This window comes from Danio rerio, chromosome 20, assembly GCF_052040795.2.
Source record: "Danio rerio strain M-AB ecotype USA chromosome 20, GRCz13ab, whole genome shotgun sequence".
Taxonomy (NCBI): domain Eukaryota; kingdom Metazoa; phylum Chordata; class Actinopteri; order Cypriniformes; family Danionidae; genus Danio; species Danio rerio.
In genome coordinates, this window is record NC_141040.1 from 49,113,961 (window position 1) to 49,140,899 (window position 26,939).

A 26,939-nucleotide genomic window follows, 5' to 3' on the forward strand; every position below is an offset into this window, starting at 1 on the left:
ACAGCATCTGTCCACCCTCATTTAACATTTGTGAAGTGTAGCTCCTGCAAGGTCTGTGGAAATTTTCCAGCCTTTACGCTTAACTATTTTTTTTCTTCTCTGCAATGAAGCAGATTACTCGCAGCTGTTTTCCCCTCGCTGACCTCTAACCCCTCACACAGCGCTGCAGAAGAGCGTCCATTGCATGAGCTCTGTGAATTATTCAGCCATAAACAGCACAGGGGCGACTCACGCTCAGGGCATTAACCACACACATACACAAGAACACCAGTGTGCACAAACACATATGTGCACACACAAATACAGAAACAACACAGACACCGTACAGACCCAGTGGCGCATCTCATACTTTTTATCCCTTTAAAAAATTGAAGGTGAAGCGCCTGCCAGGTTTATAGTGTCGAAGTTATGTTGTTTTCAGTGTCATATAATAATATCATTCACTATAAATAACTTATTACAGGGCTGTCTGGAATACTTGCTTCTGAATGGTCAGTCGTGACATACCAATGCATGTTATTCCCAGATAACAACCTCTAAATAACACAAGCTCGAATCATCTTTACCTGTCAGTGAATACGTTCAAATCCATACACTAACATCCATATTCACGTGTATCTGCTTGTCTGTCACGTATGATTTTTGACTGTTTGGCACCACCTTGTGAATGAATGATATGTAGGTTAGTATATGCTTAGTTCAGCCAGTTCGGTTCTCTCAGCTTTGCATTTTTTGACTGTTTGGCGCCATCTTGTGACTGAATAATGTGTAAGTTAGTGTATACTCCATCAGCCATTTTCATTTCTGTCAGCTTTAGATTTAAATAAATAATTAATAAACTATTTCGGCTCAGAACAATGTTTTACATGCATTTTTAAAATTTTGTTGCAAGTAGCCGTTTAATAAATAAAGCCGTGGAATAAAGTACATCCAGGAGGTGGTTTTCGCAGAATAAAGCCCTTCAGTCTCACACAACAGTGCTCTGATTTGGTTCAGGTTGCTGATAACAACTGTCTGGATGTACTTTATCCCTTACTTACTACACAGCTCTCTGGAATACCAGATTACCATTGGTCAATCACAACATTCCAAGTAGGGCTGGGCGATTAATCAACCCAAGCTCATTCTGAAAACGTAGTCCCGCGGACGTTTCTGGAGACAGTGAAATATGTCCCGGGGGGTATGTACGGCCGCGTTTTATTTTTTTCAAGCGAACGCTGCGGGGCGGTGTGACGCTGTTCCCTTTCGTGCTTGCCTTACCTCCTTGCGGAGGGCTTCCCTGCTGGAACCCGTTTGTCCACTCAGCTCACCGTGTAACGTCGGCAGGCTTAAGATGCAGAGAGGAGTCGACCATGGTGACCGGTTTCGAGTACGGGGAAGAGCGGTTCTAGCAATCAGGTAAAACGAAAACAGAATCCCAAAAATTAAGTGAATGAGTTTCGTGACAGGGTGAGAACGCGGCGAAATCCAAAAACGCGGTAGAGAAAAATAAAACAAAATCGGGGCTTTTGTGAACTGTCGCTCGGGTTTAGGGAAGCGAGCGGGCAGGTCGATCGGTAAAATTTGTTGGGTTCGGGGAAGGAGGAGGGCGGCCTCCAGCAGGTTCACGCGAGAACAGCGCGGGCGCGGAACAGCGGCCTCTCGCGGATTCACGAAAACAAAAACTGCAGCCGTAAGTACCCGCCGGGACGTATTCCGCGGTCTCCAGAAACGTCCGCGGGACTACGTTTCCACAATGAGCACGGGTTGCAATTAATTTAACTTAATCAAACAAAACTGCAAATGCAATTAATGTGATTGTCATGCACATCTTGTCGAGGAATCTCAGTGTGATCTGTAGTAAATATTCTCCAAAGGCCAGATTCTGCAAACGCCTCCAAACACACAAAGAATTTTATCTCTTGGGGAAATAGCGGTTGCTGAATAAACAGAGGATTTAACTGCTTTCATTAAGTATGTTTACATGGACACCAATAATCCAACTTTAATATGATTAAGACAATACTCTGATTAAGAGTCTACCATGTAAACAGCGGTTGTTGATTAATTTAATCCGATTATTAGCCTCTTTAAGCAAATTTTTTTTTACGACAAACCATCATTATTCAATAACTTGCCTAGTTAACCTGTCAAATATAAAATAAATCAGTTATTAGAAATGAGTTATTAAAACTATTATGTTTAGAAATGTGCTGAAACAATCTTCTCTCCATTAAACAGAAATTGGAAAGAAAAAATACAGGGGGGCTAATAATGCAGACTTCAACTGTACATATGTGTATCTGTTTTGGCACCATCTTGCAACTGAATAATAATACTATCACACACACACACACTCCTCCCACACATCCCGCATCCCTGGTCCTCATCTATATTCATGTATCCTGCACCTTGCGCTCAGACTCTTTCCAATGCTCGGCTCAATTTGTCAATGAGCTTAACGACGCCAATCTCCTGCACATTAAATCAGTGCTAAAGGGACGTGACGTGCTGTGCTTAAGCTCAGGTTCTGCCTGACGGACTTCATCAGGGTTGCATCCGTGAATCAGCGCTAATTCACAGCCGTCCTCGCTCCCCGTCCTCTGTCTGGCTCTGTCTCGTACAGATGCATTTGTCTCGGTGTGCAGCCCCCTTCTCTCCCTGTCATGAAGGAGCTCCAGGGACATCGACTGCTTCTGCTGCTGTAATGTCACTGTCAGCTGTTGATCACCATGGGGAGGTGAAGAGCCTTTGAGGACCAGTCATGCACTGGAGGTCTCATAACACACTTTTATTCAACAGCAAATGCAGATCTGCTGCTCAAATCTTAAGTGTGTTTACTCAGTGAGTCAGCATCTAAATCACATCTAGACATTTAATACAATATTTATTTAGTTTTAAATTAAAAGTATAAAACATTTTCAAATCTCATGTATTTGTCTATATGTAAAAAATATATATGTTTAAATTTTTTATGTAAATATAATGTATATAGCATTTGATTGGTCAGAAAAAACGACCGTGTAATATTCTGCAATATCAGCAATTGTACAACCTCTTTATGAGGCTTTTTTTAGGCAAATATGTAATGATTTAGATTGCAAATAGAGTGCTGTATTTTTACTATAGTAATCTGCTAGTGTTTGCTTTGGCTTTTAGTGGTTAATTATTGTGATATCCCGGTTGCAACAGAGTAATACTGGGAAATCTCTATAGACTGATGTCATTTCATGCCATTCAGCCTTATGCTGTGTTCAAACCAGATGCGGAATGTGCGGATAAATCGCACTATTCTCGTGTAAATAGATGCGCGAACATTTGAGTTTATTCGCTTCATTTGTGCGTCAAATTCCGCTTTATTTACGCATCAAATTCACTTCAGAACAGACAAGGATTTGCGTCATGGGCAGGGCTTCAGTCTGCCCAGTGACTGTAGCTTGGTTGCTAAATGACTAACGTGGATTTTATTGAGAAAATAGCTGTGTTTATGTGCTTTATGAAGGCTGAAAAACAGCGTTGATACGTTTGGAGCAGTGTCTGAGTCCACTAGATCCTTTTAGAGGTGCACCCAGCTCTGTGAGCTCATAAACACCTCCAGAAACTTAACCTGGATGACGGAGGCTTTCAGCAGTACTTCTGACTGAGCCAAGTCCAGAACTGTTGTTGGTGTAGGCTGGAGGATTTTCCCTGGGGACACCAACAACCGGCGCTACGTCATAATCAATTATTATTGGTTATTATTAATTGGTTAACGCGGCACGAATGCCCACCGAAATTCAGATTTTTGACTTTTGCGCGATTTGAGCATTAAGCACACCAAACGCGCAAAATGCTTAATTCACCCCTCACCATCACGTCATTTGCACCATACCATTCGTGCGTATCGCGCCGCAGGATGTCTATTTACGCCTTAACATTGACTTAACATGTAAATTGTGAATAATTCACAGAGTTCATGCAATGGACGCTCTTCTGCAGCGCTGTGTGAGGGGTTAGAGGTCAGCGAGGGGAAAACAGCTGCGAGTAAAAACTCGCGATTGATGCTTCTTCCGCATCTGGTGTGAACGCAGCATTATAATCCTCAAAATGTGAGTAAAATCATCTGTTTTGTTGTCACTTTAGACATTATCATTTAAATACTAGTGTGACGTGATAAACGACTTTTAGACTCTCTGTCTTTGATTTCTTTTTTTTTTTACACACGATAATGCTGTCAAATTGTTGTGTAAACGCAATATCACCCTCGTAGCAGAGCAATATGGCTGTATATCATCACTGGTGGAACACTATACTTTTTTAAATTTTACATATTTTTAAATCATTCACAATGCATTATTACAAAATATTGATTTAATGATTATTACTGAATAATTATTACCATTGATCAAATATTACTTTTTTTAATTAATTTAATATCAGATTCTGATTAAAATAAATCTATCAAAATATAAAATGTAGAATTAAAATTTGAAAATTAAATTAAAAAAGAATTACATTAAAAATATTTATTTTAGTATATTATAAGCATTTTAGGGCGGCACGGTGGTGCAGAGGGTAGTGCTGTCAGCTCACAGCAAGAAGGTCACTGGTTCATGTCTCGGCTGGGTCAGTTGGCATTTCTGTGTGGAGTTTGCATGTTCTCTGACTAAGCCAAAAATAAAATAAATGAATGATAAAAATGTTCATATGATTTATGTACAATACAGTTTGTAAAGTAATATTTTCTGTCTTTAAGTAGATTTATTATATAATAGGCCTGCTTTGTTTACCAAAATATGGGCTCTAGATGGTTGATTTCTTGTATACGTTTTTACTAACAAAACACCTAAAATCATTCCGCATAAATCCGCTGATATTTCACAGAAATGTCCGAAAAATGTCCTCAATTCTGTCTGGCCTTACCTAAAAGACATTGTTAAGCACATTACAAATTTTATAAAAGTCAAGAACACAGCATATATATACACATACACACAGTTGAAATTAGAATTGTTAAATCATAACAATTTTTACAGTATTTATTTCCCAAATGATGTTTAACAGAGCAAGGAAATTTTCAAAGTATGTCTGATAATATTTTTTTCTTCTGAAGAAAGTCTTATTTGTTTAATTTCGACTAGAGTAAAAACGGTTTTTAATTTTTTCAAACCATTTTTAAATCAAAATTATTAGCCCCTTTAAGCTATATATTTTTTGATAGTCTACAGAACAAACCATCGTTACACAATAACTTGCCTAATTACCCTAACCTGCCTAGTTAACCTAATGAACTTAGTTAAGCCTTTAAATGTCACTTCAAGCAGTATAGAAGTGTCTTGAAAAAAATGTAGTAAAATATTATTTACTGTCATCATGGCAAAGATCAAATAAATTAGTTATTAGTAATCATGACAGAAAAAATAAACCCCCTGATTTATTAACCCCCTGTTTATATATATATATATATATATATATATATATATATATATATATATATATATATATATATATATATATATATATATATATGTATATATATGTATGTATATATATATATATATATATATATATATATATATATATATACACACGCACGCACGCACGCACGCACGCACGCACGCACGCACGCACGCACGCACGCACGCACGCACACACACACACACACACACACACACACACACACACACACACACACACACACACACACACACACACACACACACACACACACACACACACACACACACACACACACACACACACACACACACACACGACCAATCAAACGCTCTCTAGTATCTGACATACATCGCTCCCTTCAAGATGCTTCTCATTTGCTTTTCATTTGATGCACTTGATGCGTTTTTGGTTTTTCTGATGAAAACAAAACCCTATTGGCAGCTTTAATAGGAGAAGCTACTATATGTCCCACCCTGTCTTCAAGTCCCAGTTTAGATCACATCAAATATCAAACAAAAACACCTTTAAAGCTTTGGGACCCTTAAAGCCGCATCAGTGATAGTTCAGCAAACGTCTACCACAGACACTCAGAAGCAAGTTTTCTTCAGCACTGTCTCGACTTATTCATTATGCAGGAGGTATTGGCTTACCAGAGAGACACGGCACGCTTTCTCACCTCCCTGTCCCAGACGCAATACTTACACACCTCAGCGGCCACATTAAACCTGCAAACGCAACATCAGCTCCAAAAGCATCCCAGACAAAAGAGGTGAGCATGGAAGCGTAGCACACACACACACACACGCACACACACAAACACACACACACACAAAGACAGGCCAATCAGTCTGAAGACACGCTGGGCTTCAATGACAGAGTCGGGGTGTGAGTCTGCAGGAGCCCAACACTGACGACAACAGTTTTTCTCATTCCTGCCGTCAGCGGGACAGCAGGAGCAGTGCTTGAGTGTCGACTGATCACTCCCTAAAACTGCTGAACTGCCTAACAACACGCTAAAGAACACAGAAGACCACAAATGACTGATCTGGAGACAGTTTAAATGGGTGTTAACTGTGCTAGCGTATATAACAATCTACCTGAGAAGAAGCTCACTGCTACTATATACAGTTGAAATCAGAATTATTAGCCCTCCTGGTTTATTAGACCACCTGTATATATTTCCCCCCTCCAATTTCTGTTTAATAGAGAGAAGATTTATTTCTAAACATAATAGTTTTAAAAACTCATTTCTAATAACTGATTTCTTTTATCTTTGTCATGATAACAGTAAATAATGTTTTACTAGATATTTTTCAAGATAGTATTCAGCTTAAAATGACATTTAAAGGCTTAACAAGGTTAATTAGGTTAAGGCAGGTTAGGGTGATTAAGCAAGTCATTGTATAATGATGGTTTGTTCTGTAGACTAGTGAAAAATATAGCTTAAGATGACTAATAATTTTGACCTTAAAATAATAATAATGAAAAAATGTAAAAACTGTCATTATTCTTGCCGTAATAAAATTATTAAAACTTTTTAAAAAAATGATATGGCAATTTATATGGAATATATATTTTTAATACATTTTTTAAATATATTTTTCCAAACTTGTCATGCACATAAACAATATGATTTTTATGTAGATAATCAAATAAATGAATGTTACTTTTTTAAAACTTTTTTTTCTTTCCTTTTTTCCCCCCCGTCATCGTATTTTAAATATTTACTCAAAAAGGGAAGGAAAGAAGGAAATAAAAAAGGCATGGATGGATGATGAAGGTATGGATAAATGAATGAATGTATGAATTGATGGATAGCTGGATGGATGGATGGATGAATAAAGTGTTGATGGAAGAAAAGAAGGAATGAAGAAAGTATGGAAGAAAAGAAGGAAGGAAGGAAGAACGGAAGGAAGGACGGAAAGAAGGAAGGGATAAATAGATGGATGGATGGATTGATGGATTGGTGGGTAGATGTATGGATGAAGGCACATATGAGTGGATAAATGAATGGATGAATGGAGAACGGGATGGATGATAAATGAATGAATGAATGAATGAATGAAGGGATGGATGGATGGATAAAGGAAAAGATGGAGAGAAGGAAGGTAACGATAGATGGATGGATGAATGGATGAAGTAATAAAGAAATATATGGCTGGGTGGATGGATGAATAGATAAAGGAAGGAATGGATGGATTGAAGGAACGAAGAAAGAAAGAAATGAAGGAATATATGGATGAATGGATAAATTAATGGATGGATGAATGAATGAATGAATGAATGAATGAATGAATGAATGAAGGAAGGAAGGAAGGAAGGACTAGATGGATGGATGGATTAAGAAAGAAACGGATACATGGAAGGAAAGAAGGAAGGAAGGATGAAAGGAAGGGATGGTGTAGTCTATAAATGATTAAATGAAGTGATGGATGGAAAAAGTAATGAAAGTATGGATGCATGCTAATAAAGATTTTCCCCCAGCAGTGTACATAAACATTAGATTCTTTCAGAGACGGTACAATACTGATTTTTCCAAAAGAAGCCTTTCATTCGTGAGTGCAGATGTGAGGTCATAAACACTAGCTCCGCAAGACCGAGCAAATGTGTGTGAGACACCTCATGTTGCTTTTACGCAGAAAGATACTGAGTGTGAAGAAACTTTATTTAGTCTCCCTTAAATATAACATCAGCCAGGCAGAAAGAAATGAGCCACTGAAATATTCTCTCACACACAAAACAGAGGAGATCAGCCGAAGGGGATCCACTCCAGAGACAAACAGTGGAGAACACTGGGAGAAAAAAAAAGCAATGAAGCGAGATTCAGCTGGCCTTACGCCTGGCTTTCAGCTTTTCAAAGAGTGAACAAACAGAGATATATGCACAGGAACCCAAGCAGACTCACCGTCTCAAGACACAAGCGTGACTGGACATTTCTCTCCAGTCTCGGCTCCTCAAGTATTTCTCTCATTCATAATGTTGGCATTTCGAAATTCCTTAAATAAATAGCACTGAGGCATGAATCAAAGCTCGGAGTCATTTACACCATTTGAATTAAGGCTAAAGGTGGATGGATGGATGGATGGATATACGAATGTACGAATGGATGTATAAATGAATGAAGGGATGGATGGAAGAAACGATGAAGCAAGAAATGAAGGAATAGATGGATAGATGTATAGATGGATGAAAAAAACCATGCATAGACGGATAGATGAAAGGTAGGAAGGAAGGAAGGAAGGAAGGGATGATGTTGGATGGATGGATGGATGGAAGGAATGAAGAACTACATGGATGGATGGATGGATGATGGATGGATGGATGGATGGATAAATTAACGGATGGATGGAGAAATGGATGGATGAATAAATGATAAATGAATTAATGAATGAATGAAAGAATTAATTCATTAATGAAGGGATGGATGATAAAGGAAATGATGTATGGAAGGAAAGAAGGGATAAATGAATGAATGAATGAATGAATTAACGAATGAATGAATGAATGAATGGATGGATGGATGGATGGATGGATGAATGGATGAATGAATGAATGAATGAAGAGATAGATTGATAAAGGAAAGGATGAATGAATGGAAGGAAAGAAGTATGGAAGGGATGAATGGATGAAAAAATTAAGAAATATATGGATGGATGGATGGATGGATGGATAGATGGATTGATAAAAGGAATCAAGGAAGGAATGAAGGAATATATAGATGAATGGATAAATGAATAGACAGATGGATGGATGGATGGATGGATGGATGAATAAATGAATGAATGAAGAGATGGGTGGATGAATGAATAGATGGATGGATGGATGGATGGATGGATGGATGGATAAAGAAAGAGATGGATGGATGGAAGGAAGGAAATAAGGAAGGAAAGACATTAGGAAGGTAGGGAGGAATGGATGGATAAAATAGTCAATGAATGAATGAATGAATGAATGAAGATGGATAGAGGAAATAATAAAGGAGTAGATGGATGGATGAATGGATGGATAAAAATGGATGAATGGATGAAAGGAAAGAATTAAGCATGGAAGGGGTAAATAGATGGAATAATCTATGAATGAATGAATGAATGAATGAATGAAGGAAGGAAGGAAGGAAGGAAGGAAAGAAGGAATAAAGGAAGAAAGGAAGCAAGGAAGGGATGAATGAAGGAATAGATGTGGGTGGATGATTGGATTTATGAATGAATGAATGAATGAATGAATGAATGAATGAATGAATGAATGAATGAATGAATGAATGAATGAATGACGAGATGGATGGATGGATTTATCTATGGAAAAATGAATGAATGAATGAATGATAAAGGAAGGAAGAAAGGAAGGAATAGATGAAGGAATAGATGGTGTATCAATGTATGGATGGATGGATAGATAAATAAAGGAAGAGATGGATGAATGGATGAAGGAAGGGGTGGATGAATAATTTAATGAAGGAAGAAACGAAGTAAGGAAGGAGGGACAGAAGGGATGGATGAAGAAATGAATAGATGAATAGATGGGTGGAAGGAAGGTATGGAAGGGATGTGAGGAAGGATGTTTTGTATGTATGCCACTTTTTACACAAAAGGCTGTGATTCATAAAAGCAAACTAGACAGGAGAACGTGCGCAACTAAATAAACATTTCTAAATATATAACATTTATAAATGAGAGCCCTGGTTATTACAGTAGTCAATATACTGTAACTAAGGTTTAGTGTTATTATTTATCACCCTTCTTTAATAACCTGACATATTTTGATTCAGTTTGGTACATTGATTTTTTTCATCACAAAGTAACACTTGGCCAAGCATTAACTCCAAAATCTTTTTTTAAGCGATCAATTTAAAAGAATCCGCCAAATTATTCCCCACCAAACGTCCCAGCACAATATAGTGAGCTAAATACATTTTCAACAAACTACACAATATATTGAACAGTTATTTCCACAGAGCGAGAACGCTTTCCTTCTTAATGATGTGAAATTAAGCACTCGGATCAATAATATAAAAACAAACAGACCGACGACCACCCGTGCAAGCGATTAATGAACACCGCCACCTCTCTACTATTGATTTACTCCACGAACACTTCCAACGCTCATTCGGAACTGGTAATAATTTAAGTAATTTAAAAGGTGCTGTATGTACGTTTTAGACTCTTCTAAAGCATAAAAATATAATAATATATTTGCAGATGTTTAAGAAACATGCAAACAAGAAGACATTCTTGTTTATCTGAAAAACATTGTTGAAGTCAGATATTCTGCTTTGAAAATGTGCGTTTCGTGCCAGAACGGCAGTCTTTGTTTTGGTCTTTTTAACTCTTTTAAATTTAGCCAATTATATTTCAGCACCCCGGGTTGCTTTGGTGGAAAACAGCATGTTTGTTTCATTCAGTCATAAAGGCTCTCAGAGCATGCGTCTGCGACAGAAAATGTGACCTTTGGTGGACAGTAACAGCCTCCGAAGTGAGACACAGATTCAGAGTGCCACATCAGGTGGTTATTAATTAGCAAATAATATTATGCAAAGAATATTATAAACGTAAAAATTAGGTGAGCATGTCATATTGTAACCTTGTGTCCTAACAACAGGCTACGTGATAAGATTTGCAGTGATAAGCAATCTGGCACCAGACGAAACACAACAGAAATTTAAATACAGCCATTCAGAAGAACAGAATAGTGCATTTACTGCACTCCAACAAAATGGTAGGATTGATAATCTAATTAATACATATCAAACCTCTTTAACATTATTAAATGTAGATGCTGAATCACTGATGTGTGTTGGTTTGCACTGAGTCAGAGTTCTGATGTTCAATTTGAAACAGTTTATTTTATTTTTCAAGATCTGAGGTGAACTATCTGCTGCTGTTTTCAGTAGTATCGTCGCCTTAGAATTATAAGGTTCTATCTGCGGTCTGAATGATTTTGAGATATTGAGCTTCAAAGTTTTGGCAGTCTATATAGCAAACAATTTGTGTGTAACAGTTCTCTTTCATACATTAACATGACAGAGACCCTAAACGTACGATAAATTTAAATTATCAAAATTCTCTTACATTTGCAAATTGGGGTTAAACAAACAGGGCAGATGAAGATAGAAAATTCTAATCTTAAAAAGTCATTTTCCGCTTGGAACTATAAGGTTCTATTTGGCAGATCATTAATTGAAGCCTTACTTTTCAACAAATACAATCACAAAAATATAAATAGATGTTGTAACAATATGGTGATGCTTGAGAAAGCTACATTTTTGCTTTCTATCACATTCAATTAATGTCTCAGGATGAATATTTGTTCTTTTTCAAATTTAGCAAACAAGGCTGTGCTAAATAATTTATCCAGTGCAGCTGTTAATTTTATGGAATTAATATGGTCATTTTTATTGAACTTGACGCTTTATATTAACTATTGATTTATGTTTATTGAATTCAATGCTTTATATGAATATTTAAATTATATTTATTGATTAATATCCCCCATTAATTAAATTAAGTTTTTGCCCTTCAAGGCTTAATATTAAAAGAAAACAGACAATGAGCAAAAATGTTTCACTGACCATATACACACAAATAAAAATATATTTTACATTTAATATATAACTTTTTTAATTACTGTTTCTTTTTCAACAGTGTAAAATGTAACATGTCATCTTAATGTCAAAAAATGTTTCTAAATCATTACATTAACGCGTATCTTTTTACATGTTTTCAGGTTTCGTCTTAATTTTGTGTAGCACAGCATTATTTAATCAATCATTTTGATCATTTGATTTGCTGTCAATGGAGCAGTCTGGCAAAATGACACAGAAAGAACCTTATAGAGCCAAGCTAGAGTTCGAATTTTAGATGAAACCTTTTTTGTTTTTTTAAATAAAAAGTCTTAAAATGTAAACAACTTATTAAATGACATCTTATTTACATTATGTGTTTTTTTATAAGAATATGTGAATAACTCAATTTTGACAAACATGTCAGATAGAAACTTGTAATTCTAAGGTGACGGTATCTCAATAACTGTCCAGTAAAATGGCATTCAAAACTTACATTATTATCATTTAACACTGAAAAAAGGCACATGTGGTGTATCTGAGGTGATCACTGTCAGTTTTAAGTGTGTGTTGCTTTAAGTAACACAATTTAAATCAGCCTTTATTGGTGTTGTCAATCTGGCAACCTGCTCTTGCGTGTGTTTTAAACCAGAAGTGCAATACCTAGTTCAACCACTGCGTGTCAAACTTCCACTTTTAAGTAGAATTCTGCACTGAGAATGATTCGTAATCATGCAGTGCTGTACCAAGCTCATGTGAAAACACAGCTGTAACTGAGCGTTCTCAGAACAGTTTGGGACGATAGTGGAAAAACAACTAAAAAAGTCACAGCTATTGTAAATCAGGCTTAAGCCACGGAGTTGCATACAGTAGGGGGAAAAAAAAATCTACAACATAATCCAGCCCCAATGTCTTTATACGAACTCAACCCAAATAAAAGGTGAGACTTCAGTCCTCTGTAACATCTGCAAATTCATGAAGCTCTGATCTCATTAAAAGGCTGAAATGGGCAGATTCTCCGGCATGCCCTCAAGTCAAACATGACCCCGGCAGCTAATGAGTGCTGTCAGCCAGGCCCGGGCGTCAGCGCCGCTACACCCATTGTTATTTTCTGACTGCTGAATTAGATATCCCTGCCGAGGGTGAATGCAGATTGCCCCCTTGTGCGAAAAACCGTCATTAGGCATTCTTTTCAGCGGCGTATTAGCTCCCTCCTCAAAGGAGATGCAATTAATCAACCTGCTTTGTCAGCCGGCCTCACCGGTCACGATAAAATAAAAAGTGTCGTATGAAATCATTCAGGACGTTTTTCTGTCATGGCTCCAGGAGGCGGGACTCTGCGGGACGAGAGGCGTCTCTAATTGAAAGAGTGCGGGTCGGAGTCGGGACATGCGGTGGAGGTGGTGGAAAGGGTTTTGGCGTTTGACTTGTGCGCGGCAGGGCAGAGGTCTGATCTTTAGCGGCTTCAGCGGCGTGCTGTTAGCAATCTCGTCAAGTTTAGTCTGCGTTTGAGTGATCGCTGCTCGCTCCCGGCAGGAGTATCTGTGGCACAGAGGAGGAAGTTTATCAAAGCCTTTGGTAAGTTCTTACTTTGGTGCTTGCACATGAGTGACTGAGGGTGGTCAGGCTGGATTCGGGGTTTGCATTTGAATAAATTAATGCCAGACAGTGCAAGAATCATTTGGTGGCATTAAGGTCCTGTGAAGTGCTTTGAAACGTGCAACTTTTTTTTCAACGTTTGATGTAATCTCAACTGAAAAATGAAGAAGGCAGGACATAATAATAATAATAATAATAATAATAATAATAATAATAATAATAATAATAATAATAATAATAATAATAATAATACCTTTTATTTATAGGCGCTTTTCAAAGCACTTAAGAACACCTTACAGTATACCGCCCTCTGAAGTTAAGCAGGGCTGAGCTCGGTCAATACCTGGATGGGAGACCACATGGGAAAGCTAGGTTGCTGCCGGAAGTGGTGTTAATGAGACCAGCAGGAGACACTCAACCTGCGGGCTGTGTGGGTCCCAACCAAGTGTGCCACATGCCTGCTTTCGAGTAATGCTACCGGCCATTAGATCGCCCCCTGGGGGCCGGCTGCAGTACAAGTCATATACCCCGCCTCCTCCGTGTTAATAAATGAGACTTGCAAAAATAAAAATAAAAATATTTACACTTGAAATTAAATGTCCTGAAAGATGGTTATGATCAATTAAGGCACTGGTTATCAAGCTGATCGAGGTGCAGACCGTCGGCATCACCCCCTAGCTCATTGAGAAGAGTAGGGACTGTACAGTATGGACACATGACAGTCTATAAAAATCTCCAGTAACACCCAAAAAAGTGATAACAAAAAAAAACAATAAAAAAAAAACAATATACAAGCAATGTTGCAGCAGCTGATAGGCCTATGTTATATAGACATCAGTTGATATATTAATACTGCTAAGTTTATTGTACAAATTGACAAGGATTATTTTATATAGTGCAGGGATGAGATGTGTAAATATCCTGTTGATATTTAGAAATCTAGCTGTGTTTATATTTATTTGTTTTGCCTTCAAAGCATTGAATGGAAAAAGGTGCTGATGCGTCATGCATATTTTTTTACAGTCATTGGTACTAACGGCCCAGTATATTGATGGGGACTCTATACTGCTCCATGAGTGACGTCTTTCGGATGAGACGTTAAACCGAGGTCCCGACTCTCTGTGGTTATTAAAAATCCCAGGGTGTCCTTCGAAAAAGAGTAAGGGTTAACCCTGGCATCCTGGCCGAATTTGCCCAATTTAGCTTTATCGATTCCCCTATACCACATCTTTTGACTGTAGGGGAAACCAGAGCATTCGGAGGAAACCTGCGCCAACACGAGGAGAACATAACCATAATTATTAATATATAATAATTTTATATCATTTGTAAATGTTTTAGTATAAAAAGCTACCTACAGCTTGCCTGTGGGCAAATTTGAGAGCAAATTAACATCAAACTGTCATTTTTAGGTGAACTGTCTCTTTGAACTGTCCACATCTAAACACAGAGTTCTTGTTTTAGACCTCTGAATGAAATTTAATTCTTAATCCAAACTTTCCTAACAGTCTATAATGCACTAATTCTGATCAGAATGCGTCACATGACTCCATTAATCATCCAGTCCATTTATATGTATGACTGCTGGATCAAGGACAAGGTGTGGATCATTTACTAACATTAGGACAGGGCTGATCGTTCAACATCTCCTGCAGGAGGTCCCAGGTGTGCCGTAAGAGGCTCTATTTAAAGCTCGCCTCTTTCCCCAGCGGCCCGCGCAGAGCCGCGTGTTACAAGCACATAAAAAGCATGTTGACTCACTGTAATAAACCAATGCAAATTGTGCAGTGGTGTGAAGGATTGCACAATAAAGACACATACATCACTGAGCATGGAGGTCTGGCGGCTGCACACAGCCCACACTCCAGTTGTGCCGCCCGCTAATTTACCACTAATTTACCGTGAAGCATAAAAGTTGTTTTTTATTTTTCATTATCTATACATTCAGGCAAAAAATTTGTCCCATCTCTTGTCCATCTCTGACCGCCGGAGCACAATTTTAGAGCTATCATGAACACTGAAATTGCAGCGCGTTTCTTTTTTTTTTTTCGTTGTTTGTGTTGTGAAAATTCCACTCTTTTGGGACAACATAAATACCTTGATTGTCACTGTATTTCAATTTAATGCATAAAGAAAAGTTAACAAATAATTAAACAATGTCACCCATTATTTACTGTGAAACATTTTATTTTGTATTTAATTGTATTTATTTTTATTTTATGTGTTTATTTTTATTTTAATTTAATTAATTTATTTTTATTGTCTTTTCTTTTTATAAACATTCAGCCAAACACTATTACACCACAACACCCGTTAATTTACTGTCAAACATATTTTAATTTATTTAATATTTTATTTATTTTATTTTATGTATTTATTTATTCTATTTTTTATTTTATTTTATTTTATTTATTTTTTAATTAAAATTTTATTTTATATTTTATTTTATTTTTAAATTTAATTTAATTTAATTGTATATTTTATTTTAAATATATTATATTTTATTTTATATAATATTTTTATTTTATTAGACATTTTATTTAGTTTTGATATGTTTTATTTGTTAATTTAATTTTATTTTTTTTCATTCAATTTCATTTTATACACATTCAGCCAAACACTATTCCCATCTCTGGTTTATCTCTGAGCACTGCAACACCTTAATTGTCACTGTATTTCAATTTAATGCAAAAAAAAAAAAAAAGTTAACAAATAATTAGCAGCAATGCCACCAATTATTTAATGTGAAACATATTTTATTTTATATTTAATTATTTTTTATTTATTGTATCATATTCTATTCTTTTCTATTCTATTCTATTCTATTCTATTCTATTTTATTTTATTTTATTTTATTTTATTTTATTTAATTTTATTTTATTTAATTTAATTTAATTTAATTTAATTTAATTTAATTTAATTTAATTTAATTTAATTTAATTTAATTTAATTTAATTTAATTTAATTTTATTTTATTTTATTTTATTATTTCCTACACATTCAGCAAAAAACTATTCCCATCTTTGGGCCATCTCTGACCACCGCAGTGCTCTCACTCTCAAACATTTGCTCAAAGCAACAACAAACACTTTCCTTTGCGTTTGTGCATCGACTGTGAACAATTGAAGCTGATATATCCTAAGGAAATGTCAACGGATTCAATCAAAACGCTTCTATCGCAGTCTGGAAAGGGGTGAAATTCTGGAAGAGAGAGACAGACATAAAGATTTTTTTTTTTAATGCATCCAGTGCCCCAATGTTCCAGAGCGGTGTATGAACTCTGCACTGTCGCAGAGCGTTTCACAGAGCAGAGAAACTTGCGGTGCATGAGTGTTTTTTTAAGCAGCAGTTCTGTCATCCATTTTCAGACAGTCACTGCACTCCATCAGTACTCCGAAGGGTCTAATGTCATGCCACGCGGCCCCTGAATATCAGATTTGGGCCCCCGGCTCTAGCACGACTCTCTCTCTCTCTCTTATTTATGTTTGCTTCGAAAAGCCTGAATGTATTCTTCAGGGGAACAGGAATAGAAGTGCAAGGCCAGCAAAATGGTGTTGACCTCTTGTTCTTGGGGCTCCGGGAAGCCAAAACTTCTTCAATGTGAAGTGAGATTTGAGGAAGCCCTATTGAATTGTCTAGTGCACCGCAGACAGGTCTTTTGATCCATAAAGAAACAAAGGCACTTCAGGGGGCCTGAACTCTTGGTGTCTCAACAAAAAAAGGGTAAAATTGGGGCTTTCACACAGAACTACAAAACAGAAAGCAGTCACGGTGCTAAATAAAACACAGCTTACTATGGTTTAAGACTCGATGCGAACAACACACACTAAAAATTTATTAAGGACAGACCTGGCGAGCTTATTGGAGCTTTTTTAAAAAAAATTTTTTAGCACTTTTAAGAAACTGTATATATTTTGTAAGCTAAAAGGTAGTGCTCTATGTGTCAGGGTCGGTGAGGGGAAATGGGGAAAAAGGAGCGAGGACTCAAGTGCAGAATAAATGGGAATTTATTAAATAATAAAAATAAAATAAAATGCAAAATAAACTACCCCGAGGGGGAAAACATTAACAAAACAAATACATACAAACAGGACTGGGCAGGCTGGCAACGATGATAACTGGAAACATGACAAGACAAGGGTTTAAACAACAACATGTGATGACGAACTGGCACAGGACAGCAAATGTGAGGGGTATATAAACTGTAGAAAATTAACACACAAACAGGTGAACACAATTAACTAATAATGGGTTAACAAGGAGGGTGGGACAAGACAATAGACGGGAGAGCGCATGACACAGAGAGACACACAAGCCATGCGCTCACTTAACAGGACAAGAACATGCAGTCAATGAGAGAACTCATTAACCGCATGTTCATGACAACAAACAACACTGAAACACACGACAAAAGCACGTGACCACAATGTAAACACCAAGCCACGTGCTTTGACAAGAGACGCAAGACACGAGCACACGATAGATAAACACCTTACCGTGCGCTCACACATAAGCAACGCGCATGCTTCATCTCAGCGCCAACCAAAACTGAAACCAACTAGACGGAGGCGCCGAGAATAAAGCAGCGCGCTGCTGACAGAACAAACACAAACACTAGTACAAGAGCGCGCGCGTCTGAGGGACGCAGAGCGTGCGCGGCCACATCAAGTGGCAGCGCGCACACTCTGCGTACACCCACGACGGCGCGCGCGCGCACAGAGACAGAAACAGGACCAGACATGGAGGAGTAGTGTCAGAGCTCTGCCACCAAAACAAGAATTTACAAGACCAAAGTGGCAGAACCCTGACACTAGCCCCCCCCCAAAAGGGACGCCACCTGGCGTCCCTAAAGGGAACATCCAACAAGGTACAAGACAGACAAGACACACTACAAGACAACAAAACAGGCAACATCAACAGACACAAGACAGGGAGGTGAACAGGCAAGACGACATGAAGGGGGGGGAGGGAGGGAAGCCAAGCCAGACCCAAAACGACAAACAAGGGAGGGATGGGAGGGCAAGACAAGGGAGGATCAGTCCAGGGTGGGACCGGAGGAACTGTCCAGGGTGGGTCCAGCGGGTCGAGAGCCCTAGCAGGGAACCAGGGTGGAGCCGGAGGGTCCGTCCAGGGTGGAGGAAAGGAACACCAGGGAGGGGCAGGAGGGACGACCCAGGGAGTGTCTATGAGGGGAAACAAGACCAGAGGTCTGTGGGGGGCCGGCAGGGCAAGGAGCCGGGCTGGGACCGGCAGGGCTAGACGTCTGGTAGGTGCCAGCAGGGAAAGGAGCCGGGCTGGGGCCGGCAGGGCTAGACGTCTGGGTGGTGCCGGCAGGGCAAGGAGCCGGGCTGGGGCCGGCAGGGCAAGACGTCTGGTTGGGGCCGGCAGGGCAAAAAGCAGGGCTGGGGCCGGCAGGGCTAAACGTCTGGTAGGTGCCGGCAGGGAAAGGAACCGGGCTGGGGCCGGCAGGGCTAGACGTCTGGGTGGTGCCGGCAGGGAAAGACGTCTGGGTGGTGCCGGCAGGGCAAGGAGCCGGGCTGGGGCCGGCTGGGCAAGACGTCTGGGTGGTGCCGGCAGGGCAAGGAGCCGGGCTGGGGCCGGCAGGGCTAAACGTCTGGTAGGTGCCGGCAGGGCAAGGAGCCGGGCTGGGGCCGGCAGGGCTAAACGTCTGGTAGGTGCCGGCAGGGCAAGGAGCCGGGCTGGGGCCGGCAGGGTTAAACGTCTGGTAGGTGCCGGCAGGGAAAGGAGCCGGGGTGGGGCCGGCAGGGCTAGACGTCTGGGTGGTGCCGGCAGGGAAAGACGTCTGGGTGGTGCCGGCAGGGCAAGGAGCCGGGCTGGGGCCGGCAGGGAAAGACGTCTGGGTGGTGCCGGCAGGGCAAGGAGCCGGACTGGGACCGGCACTGAGCGGCGCTCAGGGGCTGGAGCCGACACTGGAGGGCGCTCAGGGGCTGGAGCCGACACTGGAGGGCGCTCAGGGGCTGGAGCCGACACTGGAGGGCGCTCAGGGGCTGGAGCCGACACTGGAGGGCGCTCAGGGGCTGGAGCCGACACTGGAGGGCGCTCAGGGGCTGGAGCCGACACTGGAGGGCGCTCAGGGGCTGGAGCCGACACTGGAGGGTGCTCAGGGGCTGGAGCCGACACTGGAGGGCGCTCAGGGGCTGGAGCCGACACTGGAGGGCGCTCAGGGGCTGGAGCCGACACTGGAGGGCGCTCAGGGGCTGGAGCCGACACTGGAGGGCGCTCAGGGGCTGGAGCCGACACTGGAGGGCGCTCAGGGGCTGGAGCCGACACTGGAGGGCGCTCAGGGGCTGGAGCAACCCTCGCAGAAGAGGCCTTTCTCTTCCGCCTCCGCTTTTGGGTGCGGGTTAACCCTTGGGGGGAGGACATGGACTGGGAGATGGTGCTGGTGGTGGTGGTAAGAGGGGTCCATTCCCCCTCCAGGATCTCCCTCTCCATCCTCAGACAGGAATAGTCCACCACCTCCCAATACGTCCATGTCCCGATATCACCCAGCTCCTCCCAATCAAATGGCTCATCCAATCCAGCCAGAAAGATGTGGATGAGGGTGGTCTCACTGAACCCAAGCCCCCGGACTGCCTCGAGAAGATCCTCGGCGTAGATGCCAAAGGGGCGATGGTTCTGTCTGTGAGACAGTCCTCTGGCTGGGGGTTGGTCGATGGGTCCTTCTTGCTGGGAGCAAGCTGGGCGCAGAAATAGTCCCATTTCCGCTGAGTCCTCTAATTCGGCCAGTTCGCACTGTCAGGGTCGGTGAGGGGAAATGGGGAAAAAGGAGCGAGGACTCAAGTGCAGAATAAATGGGAATTTATTAAATAATAAAAATAAAATAAAATGCAAAATAAACTACCCCGAGGGGGAAAACATTAACAAAACAAATACATACAAACAGGACTGGGCAGGCTGGCAACGATGATAACTGGAAACATGACAAGACAAGGGTTTAAACAACAACATGTGATGACGAACTGGCACAGGACAGCAAATGTGAGGGGTATATAAACTGTAGAAAATTAACACACAAACAGGTGAACACAATTAACTAATAATGGGTTAACAAGGAGGGTGGGACAAGACAATAGACGGGAGAGCGCATGACACAGAGAGACACACAAGCCATGCGCTCACTTAACAGGACAAGAACATGCAGCCAATGAGAGAACTCATTAACCGCATGTTCATGACAACAAACAACACTGAAACTCACGACAAAAGCACGTGACCACAATGTAAACACCAAGCCACGTGCTTTGACAAGAGACGCAAGACACGAGCACACGATAGATAAACACCTTACCGTGCGCTCACACATAAGCATGCTTCATCTCAGCGCCAACCAAAACTGAAACCAACTAGACGGAGGCGCCGAGAATAAAGCAGCGCGCTGCTGACAGAACAAACACAAACACTAGTACAAGAGCGCGCGCGTCTGAGGGACGCAGAGCGTGCGCGGCCACATCAAGTGGCAGCGCGCACACTCTGCGTACACCCACGACGGCGCGTGCGCGCACAGAGACAGAAACAGGACCAGACATGGAGGAGTAGTGTCAGAGCTCTGCCACCAAAACAAGAATTTACAAGACCAAAGTGGCAGAACCCTGACACTATGTATTTGTGTCGCTAAAATAACACCAATTCCAAATTGTTTCAGAATTTGTTGACATTGATTTAATCGCAAAAGTGAAAACATGATTAGTTAATCTGAAAGGATCAGGTTCAAAGAGGCATTTGTTCAGGAATAAGTCTACATAATCTGTTCTTTCTTTTGATTAACTTTAAATAGGGGTGTCACGATTTTGATTTTTAATCGAAATCGATCGAAATTTATGCTCAATTTCGATTATCGAATCAAAAAATAGAATCGTCGATGCTGCCACGCCCCCATGTCACGTCAGCTTGGCTTGCCAAGCGGGAAAAAAACAGGCTTGTTGAAGTGCTTGTTAAACTGCAGAAGCAGGAGAACCGTCGACAGAGCTTAAACCCTCTCCTCTTTCAATGAAGTCACCCGTGTTTAAGCATTTTGGATTTCCAGTGAGTTATGTTGACAACGTTCGTGTTGTCGATAAAAAAAAAACACAGTTTTGCAAGCTCTGCTATGTACGTATTACGTACGGTTCGTCCGATAGACAACACCGGCATCGCGATCCTTCGCTCATCCCCGTTGCAAATCCGCTCGCGAAAAGTACACACTCAGCCCCTATTTACACTGTCTTTGTTTTTAAATGGCATTTTAGAACGACAACGATTTGAGATCCACAGTGGCGTGTAGCATTTCTGAGCAGCCCTCCTTCCTCTCTACCTCTGAAAATGCACATCACGTGATCACACATGACCACACAGACACAGACGCGCACACAGCGGGTCCAGGCAGTCAGAGGACTGCTTCAATCTTTCACTCACTTGTACTTAGTCATTTTAGCGAACACCTCAGATACTGTTGGCTGGTTCCTGTTGGTTGTGCGTCTTTTTTTACCGACGCCATTATAACGACACAAATCACTGCCTATTCACGAGTCCCGCAGAAAAAGTTATTGACAGGTGGTAATTATGTGTGTATCTTGCCTTTATTCATTTAATGTATAATTTGCTTATGGGTAAAACAAAGACCATGCAGGTCAGGTAGTTTAAATGGTAGGCTACAAATAATTAATTGGTCATTAATTAATTATTCATAATCGAAAATCGAATCGAATCGTGCCTTTAGAATCGAAAATGTAATCGAATCGTGGATTTGGAGGATCGTGACACCCTTAACTTTAAATAACTTGCATACCCCTAGTCGTGCCCAACTGACACTGGTTTCTCTCAAGGTTTTTTTCCCTTCACTTTGTAATTGGGCAAGTTTTGTTCTGCACCATGGCTTGCTTGGTTTGGGACTTGTGGAGCACAGCATCCATGGATTTACTCTTCAGTGTTTGGACTTTCAGCAGGGAACTTTTGGCCTGTTTCCACTGAGTGGTACGGTACAGTACGGTACGGTTCGGTTCAGTTCCCTTTCATGGCCGTTTCCACTGGTACCTAAAAGTGAACCATACCGTACAACTTTTTGGGTACCCTTTCAGAAGGGTACATATCACAACAAAAGGGTACACGCAGGAGACACGCAGCTGAACGCTATTGGTTTACAGAGATGCGTCACTCATTCGTGCAACAAGCCAGGAGAACAAAGTAATCAACGTTTTTAAAAACACAGCCAAGACATTACACCGTAATATTATATATAAATAATAACGAACCATGGTCAACCCGACCTTATGCAAACCATGTTGTCGTCTTGATGAACAGCCACAAAGCAAAGAAGAAGAGCAGAACTATCCTGTGGCCCGTAGTTGTCTACAAGGCAGTCTAAAATGCAAGCAGTTTCACGTTCTCGCTTGCACTCGTGTGCGCACTATATTTTAAATAACAAACTTCTCGAGCAGATAATAATAACGTGTGCATGATTATTGAAGTTCTTTTGACAGCTGATCCTTTCAGAAATGAACAAACACGAGAGTGAAGTTCCAAAAAACATAGAAGAAGCCCAACAAAACAAAGGAGCAAATGATTGTTTTAGCAACCTAAAACATGAACAAACTGGCACGTTCACCTATTATCATCACCTTTTGTGTTATTTTCTAACAGAGGTTACATGTGCTGGTGAAGATTAAAGATACAGATGAGAGGTTTGCACTCGCTGTAGGCTATATGTTTCATGTTGTTTTTGAACCCAAATAAGGACTCAAATATTCAAATATGCTGCAATCGTTTATTTATTTTATTTAATCGCAGACGTTACAGTAGGCTATTTCACATCATCATTGATCTGCAGTTATAATCAAATCATGTTCATAAAAAGGTTACTAATGAACATGTATACACAAGTATTTACGTGTATAAAGCATCTGTTTTGTGAGAAGTGCTTCTTATATGATATGCGAACGACCCGTACGGCTTTACTGTAGACATTTACTCCAGCGAGAATGACATCAACTGAAACTTTCTGCCGTACACCACGCCCACCATTGGTACCCTTTTGGCTGATAAACTCAAGCCTGATAAAGGTGACCCGTATCGACCCATTCCATACTGTACTACTCAGTAAAAACAAGCCATTTAACTCTGAAATCCGGACTAACACAGTTTCAGTTTACTAGAACTTCTATTTGAATTGAATTGAATACTTTTTGATAATTAAAAATATGTTCACAAAAGGAAGTGAAAAGAATCATTTATAGGAATCATTACTTCAGAGAATGATTTCACTACAAAGAATCACTGCAGAGATATTCAATCATGAATCCGACTACATTGATTATGCTGTTTTTCACCTCATAAGAATCATTTGTTAAACTGGACCACACTGATTGTGTAGTATGGTTTTGATTCACAATAAAAGAATAAGCTCAAAAGAGCCATTTGTTTTAACTCAGGCTCATTCTTACTACTTACCGCTTTCTACATTTCTGGAGAGCGGCAAATACGTCCCAAGAGCTATGCTTTTTTTTGCAGTTTTTGTTTTCACGAATGCACCAAAGGCCGCTGTGCATGCTTTTTCAGATGTCAAATTTCTCTCACAAGTGTCATTCACGTCTGCTGTTTTCACCCAAATCCACCAGAGGCCGCTGTCGACTGACTGACTGACCAATTGACCACCCTCCTCCTTCCCTAAACCCAACTGATAGTGTTTTCAAAAGCACAGATTGACCCGCCCAACCATTGCCCTAAACCCAGCTGACCGTTTTAAAAAGCAATCCAGAAATGAAAAGTCATCGCCTGATTTTTACCACGTTTTCAGATTTTAACACAATCTCACCCTGTTATTTACTTGTTTTTATTTTTTGGCTTCTTTGTTGTCTTCTTTGGTCTTCTTTTTACTCGCTTTCTGGAACCGCTCTTCACTGGACTCGCACCCCATCATAATGGTCAACTCCTCTCTGCATCTCAAGTCTGCCAACGTGCAAGGCGAGTTACTGGACAAACAGGTAACAGCAGGAAAGCTGTCCGGACGTAGGTAAGCAGTCAGCTGGTAAGCGCGAACAGGAACGGCATCATACTGCCCCTATTGCGATCGTTTTAAGGACAAAATGCAGCCATACGTACTTCTGCCTACATAATAATGTTGATTTGTTTGCTCATCACATGCCCGGATTGTCTAATCGGGAGGACCGGGAGAATTCCCGGCGGGCCGGTCTGTTTTTTTGGCCGCGGGGGCCGGTGTCCCTACATGCTTGCACTCTCTCAGCAGTCACACTTTTTTCATCTATTTGTTTATTTGATCATAGCTTTACTCTTTTTATTCATTATTTTGCCGCAGCGCCGCTCTTTTTATTTATTTTCTCGCAGCCCCGTGAGCAAAATGCAGCCTGCAGGTTAACGTTAATGATAATGATGTAATGTAACTATCGACCCCAAACAGCGGCACCTTAGTGAATTTAAGAATTCGAATGATTGATATTAATGAATAATGCACCTGCTCAATGAAAATCAAATGATTCACTACATTAATAAATCTGACATAACTTGATCAGAAATCTAAAAAGGAGAGAAAAAGATTGAGCCATAAAAAGAAAGTAGTGCTGTGTCTTAAGGGTCACATGTCATTACTTATTTTTTATTGCCACAGTTATTGTGCCATTGTGGTCCAGTGGTAAACACGTTGCATTTCAACGCCGCAGACCTGTGTTCAAGCCTCACCCGTAAAATTATTATTGCATTTTTGTCATTTTTATTATAAAAACATATAATACTGTTAGGGTTGTTGAACATTTGAATTTCTAAAGCAGCTGTTTTCTTGAAAAAGACGTGATAGTGAAATTAGAAACTGAATTGGAATCAGATGTGAACTGAGGTGGGCCGGTCTGGCTTGAAATTCCAGGGCTGAAAATGAGTCCCACTCCGGCCCTGGCTTATCACATGACACTGACAACTATACGTTTAGAAGGATTCACATCACTACAAATATTCAGTTCAATAGAATCATTTACTGAAGAACTGTACTTAACTGATTGTGCTTATGCTTTTGATTCACTAAAGAATCAGCTTATAAAAGTCTCTGCATGATCCACTTAAAATAATCACTTTATAAGACTTTTTGTTCACAAACTGAACTAAACGGGTTGTTCTCTGTGTTGTGATACACAATACAGGAATTGGCTCAAAACAGAGTCATTTGTTTGGCAATCAAATGAGAACTCCCACTTTTGCTTTTGTGTGATTCACTAAAAGAATGAGCTTATATGAATCCTTGACTCAAGAATTAGATGACAAAAGTTATGCTGCATGTTTTTCAATCACTAAAAAACATCAGCTAAGGAGAGTCATTTGCTTGTTAATCACACTACACTGGCAACTCTAAGTTGACTGATTCACTACAAAGATTCGATCCATAAGAATCATTTTTAAGGAACTGAACTGCTTTATGTTTTTGATTCACTGTACAACAATAAGCACACACGGGTCATTTGTTTAATAACACCACAACACCTCAAACTCTGTAAGCATCTGAGTTATTCACTAGAATGAATCGGTTCATAAGAATCATTTGTTCAAAAACTTAACAAACTGTTTGTTATTGATACACTAAAGAAAAATCGGAGAACATAAAGGAGTTGTACAGTAACATGGTCCACATATTGTCTGATTTACATAAGAATAATTTATTCGTGAGCAGGATTAAACTGATTGCATTGATGTTTTTGATTTATTAACAAAAGAAACAGGTTATTTATTCAGAAATGCTCCAAAAGAAAGAAAGAAATTATAACTCACTTCCCTTGAGCTTGGTCCCTGATTAGGCCAAATGAACCACCCATTACTCTGGCATATGTTTCATGTGGCGAATGCACTTCTCACCTGTACTCTGTTGATGGGGTCCTTCTTGATCCATTTGATGACAGTCTCATAAACCAGCTCCTCTGCCTTGGTGTTCAGGCTGTCGTTGGACAGATAGTTGATCAGGTCTTCTTTGGAGATGCTGAGGATCTCATCTTGTCCTGCCACATCAGGGAAGTTCTGCAGTGCGAAGGCTTTGGCCATATTGTGTAGCTCCGTGCAGCACATGGCCTCCGCCATAGCCAGAACCCCCAGGCAGTTTGCTGCAGTCAGCTGCTTTTCTGGAAAAGAGAACAAGAGAGATGCTCACATCCATAAAAGATCACAGCACAGGGGCCGATGAGGGCTCTAGGACAGATATCTGTACTGAATATCTGGCAGGCTCCAAGTCTGGGCCCCTGCTTAAGACGCTCTGGAGACGAACAACAGAACAAATCAATTGAGCCCAGTGCATGGCTTGAGACGCTGTCCTGTGGTTTAGAATGGCAAGGTGAAGCTCATCTTTAGTCCCGCTGAGTCCCGACTGAAGGCATTTGAC

At 40.3% G+C, this 26,939-nt stretch overlaps 2 protein-coding genes across 5 annotated transcripts in view; one reads left to right on the plus strand and one right to left on the minus strand.

The window, feature by feature from the left end:
• The window catches only part of klhl29 (kelch-like family member 29), a 611,610-nt gene that overhangs the window by 127,996 nt on the left and 456,675 nt on the right, over window positions 1–26,939 (minus strand). For both annotated transcript variants that reach the window (XM_087298740.1, XM_087298739.1), the window contains one exon: window positions 26,423–26,682. In XM_087298740.1, the coding sequence (XP_087154866.1) occupies window positions 26,423–26,682 (260 nt within the window). The remainder of the gene's footprint in view (window positions 1–26,422; window positions 26,683–26,939) is intronic.
• LOC147839460 (uncharacterized) lies at window positions 17,630–20,045 on the plus strand. Of its 3 annotated transcripts, XM_088651583.1 has the most exons (3): window positions 17,630–18,516; window positions 18,592–19,248; window positions 19,303–20,045. In XM_088651583.1, exons 2-3 carry the CDS (start codon window positions 18,759–18,761, stop codon window positions 20,043–20,045), a joined length of 1,233 nt encoding a protein of 410 aa, XP_088507709.1. In that variant the 5' UTR covers window positions 17,630–18,516; window positions 18,592–18,758. The 3 variants fall into 3 exon arrangements, with proteins under 3 accessions (XP_088507709.1, XP_088507708.1, XP_087155019.1); XM_088651582.1 differs by having other exon boundaries at window positions 17,630–19,248; XM_087298893.2 differs by having other exon boundaries at window positions 18,592–20,045.

What these genes read in the sequence shown, in the direction of transcription:
- LOC147839460 (XM_088651582.1), top strand. Translation starts at nt 18,585, where the DNA reads ATGGGAGGGCAAGACAAGGGAGGATCAGTCCAGGGTGGGACCGGAGGA. An exon ending in CAGGGCTAAACGTCTGGTAG is followed by an intron (nt 19,249 to 19,302) that starts GTGCCGGCAGGG and finishes AACGTCTGGTAG; the next exon opens with GTGCCGGCAGGGAAAGGAGC.